At 49.2% G+C, this 6,067-nt stretch overlaps 1 protein-coding gene across 1 annotated transcript; it reads left to right on the forward strand.

The window, feature by feature from the left end:
• Nucleotides 1-1,357: 1,357 nt before the first annotated feature.
• On the forward strand, nt 1,358-5,757 carry MRPL44 (mitochondrial ribosomal protein L44). The gene is made up of 4 exons (XM_040612511.1): nt 1,358-1,956; nt 2,265-2,733; nt 4,034-4,212; nt 5,424-5,757. The coding sequence occupies exons 1-4, from the start codon at nt 1,793-1,795 to the stop codon at nt 5,593-5,595; spliced, it is 984 nt and encodes a 327-aa protein (XP_040468445.1). The 5' UTR covers nt 1,358-1,792; the 3' UTR covers nt 5,596-5,757.
• Nucleotides 5,758-6,067: the final 310 nt, after the last annotated feature.

Raw genomic sequence — 6,067 nt, forward strand, 5'->3', positions numbered from 1 at the left:
ATTGTCCAGAGGTGTGTAATTAATATGTATTTTTTTTAGTTTTAATTTTGCAGATGTTTTTCTATAAAATACATTTTTAAGCAAGTCAGTCTGTGAGTGATAAAATATTATGGAGTAAAAGATACTGATGTAGTATATTTAATAAAACTCTCAACAAGAAAACTCAAACCATTGTTTAATATTATTTTAAGAAAAATTATTTGAGGGTTCATCTAAACTGTCCGTCTTTGAAGTAAGTAACGATGATGGACTGAACAACTCAAAATCGGTGGGCATCCAATAGCCTGCTGCAGGCTACCGTCCCCTGTGTGTTGTGGCACTGTTCTTGGTGCGTGTGGTACACACGCAGGTACGGGAAGCTAGCCTGGGGTCCCCACGTTCTGTGGTCAGTTTAAACATCCCTTGTCCAGCCCCAGACCCACCACCTTTTTTGGTAGATACTGCCTGAGGGAGTGCTGAGCCGTGCGTGGTGCTGGGGAGACCTCGGCCTCTGTGCTGCAGCTGCCGCTTCCACTCCCGTGCGGTGCTTTAGCAGCCACAGCCCCTTCCCTCGGGGTGTATGAAACAACTAATACAGTGTCACTGTGTGACACTGGGCACCTTTCCTAGACCTAGACCACTGCGCAGGACCATTTCTGGGTTCTAGAAGTACGCAGGCGGGTGAAGAGATGATGATGCACAACGGCTGTGGAAGAGAAGGACATGGGGCCTCTTTCAGCGATGTCCTCAGCTCACCCTGCAGCGGCAGAGGCCGCAGAGCCAGACCGGGGCTACCTCCGTGCAGGGACACCCATGCGCTGAGGAAGCCCCTGGCCCTGGCGGGTGGCTGCGCGCTGGGGTTCGGCAGCGCTGGGGCAGCGCCCGCGCAGGACAGGTGGCTGAGGCGGCAGCAGCCTGAGCAGCCTTGAGGATTTCGAGCCCCGGGTAAGGGGCACTGCTCTGGTACGTTCCCTGTGCTGTCAAGTTCAGTGGAGCACCGGGCCCGGTGCGGGGTGGCTTGGGTGCTCCTGCGTGGGCTGCCGGCCCCACTCCACACGCCGTGCCGCAGTGCCCGTGGTGTGTGGCCTTTGGAGCTTTGCTCACTGGGGTTGTGCAACTGCCCCGGCTCTTTGGGGTATTTGCTGCGCGTGTTTTCTTACCCTGAATGATACAAACATCCGTGAACAATACAAACGTGTACCTTTTAATGAAGTCGCTGCGAAGGGAAGGGCCTGCTTTGCACATTCGCTGTGCTTCTATCGATTTTATACCGCAGCCTTTAAGCTGACGGTGTACCGTATGAACCCACGGAGCTGGAGCTACTGCAGACGTTATGAAGAGTTGTACAGGTAACAGGAGATGGTAAAGCTGCTTTTAAGGGAACCAAACTGTCGAGAAGCCCGAGCAGCGGTTCTCGCTTCTGGGACTCCGGCTGCCCCAGCCGGGAGGGGCGGCCCCGCCGGGCGGGCCTCGGTGCGGGAAGAGTCCCCAGCCTCACTGCCCCGTGCTTCGCGCACCTTCGGCGGGCGACGCTGGTCTGCCCGGCCGCTGCCAGATCACACACCGGCCCGCGGCTCCTCTCGGGGACCCCGGGCCGTCCCTCAGCCCCGCTGCTGGCAGCCCCGGCGGCCGAGGGCGGGCGAGACCTCCGCGCCTCACGGCGGCGCCACAGCGCGCCCGCTCCCAGCGCGCACCGCGGCCGCTGCCCCTCCCAGCGCGCACCGCGGCCGCCGGGAGCTGTAGCCGCCGGGGGGCTGTTCCCGCCCCTGCCCGCAGCGAGCGGCCGCGGGTTTCCGCCACCGCACCCGCCGCTATGGCCACCCGGTTGCTCTTGGCGGCGTCGCGGCGGCTGCTGGCCGGGGCCGGGGCCGGAGCGAGGCCCGGCCTGAGGTTCCGCATGCTGTCGCCCCCCGAGAAGAAGCGGTGGCTCCGCGCTTACCTGGAGCAGCAGCGGCTGGAGGCGCCCGCCCGGCGGCGGTGAGAGCGGGCCCGGCCCTGAGGAGAGGGCGGGCGGCGGGGCTGGGTGAGGGGCTGCAGCGGGCGGGGGACCGGGGCCGGGTGAGCGGCCTGTGGCCGGGCTTTGGCGCAGCGTTCCGGTGGCGGCGGGGCCCTGTGGCGGGCGGGCGGGCGGCGGCGCCACAGGCCGGGGTGTTTCCATACTAGTTTTGATCTTCAGAAACAATTCAGGTTTTCATTTCCTTTCGATCACCGGAAAGGCACGATGCCCGCAGTATGGGTAACTGCTTGTTCTGTTTCTGAATTTGTTTTCTTTTCCACATCTGTAGATCAGAGCAGCCCAACTGGGATTACCATGCAGAGATACAAGCTTTTAGCCACCGGCTGCATGAAAATTTTTCTTTGGATCTTCTTAAGACTGCATTTGTTAATTCTTGTTACATTGAAAGCGAGGAGGCCAGGCGCCGAGAACTTGGCCTAGACGAAGGATCGGTTGCTCTTAACCTACAAGATAACAGTAAACTCGCTGAACAGGGGATGTCTTTTTCACGTGCTTACCTGCTGCGGTGCTTTGAAGGTGCCTACCCAGATTTACCTGCAAAGGGGGTAGAAGCACTTGTTGATTTTCTTACCAGCCAGGAACTTGTTTCTTATGTGGCTCAAAACCTGTCTATACAGGACTTAACACTTTGCAAAGAGTTCCCCGTCCCACCAGATGTGCTACAGAGGACGTTCTTTGCTGTAATAGGAGCCTTGCTTGATAGTAGCGGGCCTGAGAAAACAGGGATCTTTGTCAGGGTAAGACATTACTTATCATCTGGTCTTGTACTGGTGACAGTAACATCCATGGGCTACAGAATCTACAGGGGGGGAAAAGGGGAGGGGGAAATGAAATACTGTCTTGTACCTTGATGGGCAGAGATCCAGGGAGACTGGCAGAAGTTGTTACAGGTATTGTCAAAGACAATTTAACAATGAGATCTGCTGCTTGGTGATGGTGGTCAGGTCGAGGTTTACTGGGGGTTTGAGATTGTGAGCGTTTTTTGGTTTTTTCTTTCAGAAGCACAGGCTGGTCAGGTATATAAAATCATATCCTTCTGGTTTATATTGGTGATATTTTGTTATTGGCTGACACTTGCTAAGGGAAAGCGTATATGCCATGCAGTATACTGTCAAAGAATGAAGTTATTCCATGTTGGGTGAGATGTATCTTCTATTTTTAAAAAACATTTTGTATAGAGCAGAGGCTGAATTCGTAGGTATTGCATTTGGGAGTGCAAGCATCCAAAGAGATTTCATACGGAATCGCACAATGGTCAAGGCTGGAAGAGACCTCTGGAGGTCCTCTAGTCCAGCTCCCTGCTAAAGCAGGTTCACCTAGAGTGGGTTGCACAGAATTGTGTCCAGGCAGGTTTTGAATGTCTCCAGACAAGGAGACCCCACAGCCTCTCTGGGCAGCCTGTTCCAGTGCTCTGTCACCCTCAAGGTAAAGAAGTTCTTCCTCATATTCAGGTGGAACAAAAATGTTCAGTTAAAATGCAGCGTAGCGGATACTGTCCTTTCAGTCAGCCTTTTCACTTATTTCTAGTTTTGCAATGGAGAAATGTTTGTTAGCATTTTACTTCTGAATCAAGACTTGAGAGGTGTCTGTCAGAGCAAGCAGCAGTCAGGCAAGAGAGTGATCTGAACAGGTGAAAATCCCATGGGTTTGCGTGTTCCCTTCAACATGTTTGCCCAACTCTTCTGATGTACAGCTTCATGCCTGGAAGCAGGGCTGAGCTGCAAGCCTCGTGCTCGGAGCTGTGCACAAGTGTTCTGGTAACTCCTCCTGGTCCTGCTTTAGGACTCGGCAGTTGTCTTTGCCCAAGGCGTGCATCCTGTCAGTGGCTAAATGGGAACCAGAGCTGCCAAGCATAACAACACTGGTTAGCTGTGCTTAGCTGTGATGGAGCACTGCGGCAGTTCCATCATTCATTTCAGCAATTTATTGTCAGCTATTTTATGGCCTCTTCATATTGTTTTTTTATTAGGAGACACCAGAAGCTAGAGCCTTCACTATCTCTTCTATTAATTGTAACTTCTAAATATTCTTGTATAGGACTTTTTTATTCCCCAGCTGATTGGAAAAGACCTGTTTGAGATCTGGGAAGTTGTAAATCCGATGGGCTTACTAGTGGAAGAACTGACCAAGAGGAATATCTCTTCTCCAGAACCAAGAATTACCAGGCAGCTGGGAGTCAGCACGGTCCTGCCACTGTACTTTGTTGGGTTGTACTGGTTAGTACGATATTAATTTAAAGTGAAATGGATTTAAGCTGGAGGAGAGGGGAGCGGGGAAGATGTTTTTTTACTTTTCTACTCATGCTCTTGGGTCAGTTTATTACAGAAGAACCTTATGGTGGCTTCCATATAAAATCAGCATTGGCCATAGTTTGCTGTAATGAAGCATAAAAAGACAATCTCTGACTAAAGGGCTTCAAAGTCTAATTTGGGCACATGAAAGAATCTGGATGCATGTTCTGAGTGTCCTGGCACAGCAACTTTGCAAATAGCATAACTGAATGGCTTTGGAGGGACCACGACTCTCCAGGGCTTAGGGAAGGGTTAAGGAGACACATACATCAAGGGACGTGGGATGGAAGAGAGATTTAATTTAATATTCCAGAGAAGCTTTTTTAGTTTTCAAATCACAGGCACTGTAAACTAGTGGTGTTCGCATCCAGACAGGACTTAACAAGTGCCGGTCATTCCTGGTGCGCTTATCTTGGGCATGGTCAGTGCTTGTCCAAGTGTCTTGCCCAGGGATAGCATTGCTTCTCTGGAGCAGGACAGGACCTTCTTCCACCAAAACCCACGGCATTGTTGCTTTGCTAAATGAGCTACAGATAAATAGGTGGTAAGATTTATTGTGGTTTGGCGTAAATGCCTTCTAAGAATTATCTTCTATAAAATAAAGGAACTTTATTTTTCTTCTGGAATCTCTGGTGTCCCTTCACGAACTGTTCCTATCCATTGCCCATAGATGTTGATTAAACAGAGCTGAGCACAGACTTCATAACAGAGACAGCTTCTTTGTGAATCCTTTTGAAGAAATTTTAAAATACTTTCTTACGAGAGGAGGAGAAGAGACAGAAACACTTAATTTCTTTGTTTAAGCTAACCAGAGTAACAAATTGGCATGTTTTTAACAGGCTAACAAATTGAACACTGTAAAGAATCAGTGATATGTTTGGAATCTAAATGAACAGAGTAGCATTCTTCAAGGAAATGGACGCATTTCTGATTTGAGTTTCCATTGTTGGACACACAATCACTTATCTTTGCAGGAAGGACCGACGGAAATGGTTACATTTGTGTGTATGTAGACATTACCTTCAGTATTCACAGACACTGGAGAAAAAAGAAAATCTAGCCGCCTTTATTAATGATACACAGCAGCGCTCAGGATTTCATGATTAACATGTTTTTAATTTTTTTTTTCCCCCAAGCGATAAGAAGATTATAGCTGAAGGTCCTGGTGAAACGCTGCTTGCTGCAGAGGAAGAAGCTGCCCGCGTGGCACTGCGGAAGCTGTATGGGTATACAGAGAACAGGAGACCTTGGGATTACTCGAAACCCAAACAAGGACTGGCAGCTGAAAAGGCTATCAGCAGTAACTAGATGATAAAAGACATTCCTGGTTTCTCTTAAGAATTAATGGCTTCCATGTTGAATATAGATGTACTTAGGAAAGCAAAATTCAGTTTGGTTTTCTGAGTTTCAGTGCTTGAAACTTTCAGATCAAATATGGTATTAAAGTAAATAAAGTCTTTTCCTTTTGCACAATGTTTAATATTTGCTCCTTTTTCCAAATATAACAAAAATACACTTATTCTGAATTTTTGCTTTTGCCTAAGAGGTTTTTCCACACATTGTGGGAAACTGTTTTAGTTATGTTTAATAATGTGTGACAATATCTCACTTGTATAGAGAAAGGTTTCATGGATGCTTCCTTGGGTATTGTTTTGAGGGTATTGTTAATGAGTTGACTTATATGTGCAACATCGGTCTTTGGATTGGATCTGCACTTATTTGTCCGTGACCTTGTGAAACCATCAAATGTGATGTCGATGATACTGATGCAGTTGGTGAT

The sequence above is a fragment of the Falco naumanni genome, chromosome 13, assembly GCF_017639655.2.
Source record: "Falco naumanni isolate bFalNau1 chromosome 13, bFalNau1.pat, whole genome shotgun sequence".
Classification (NCBI taxonomy): Eukaryota; Metazoa; Chordata; class Aves; order Falconiformes; family Falconidae; genus Falco; species Falco naumanni.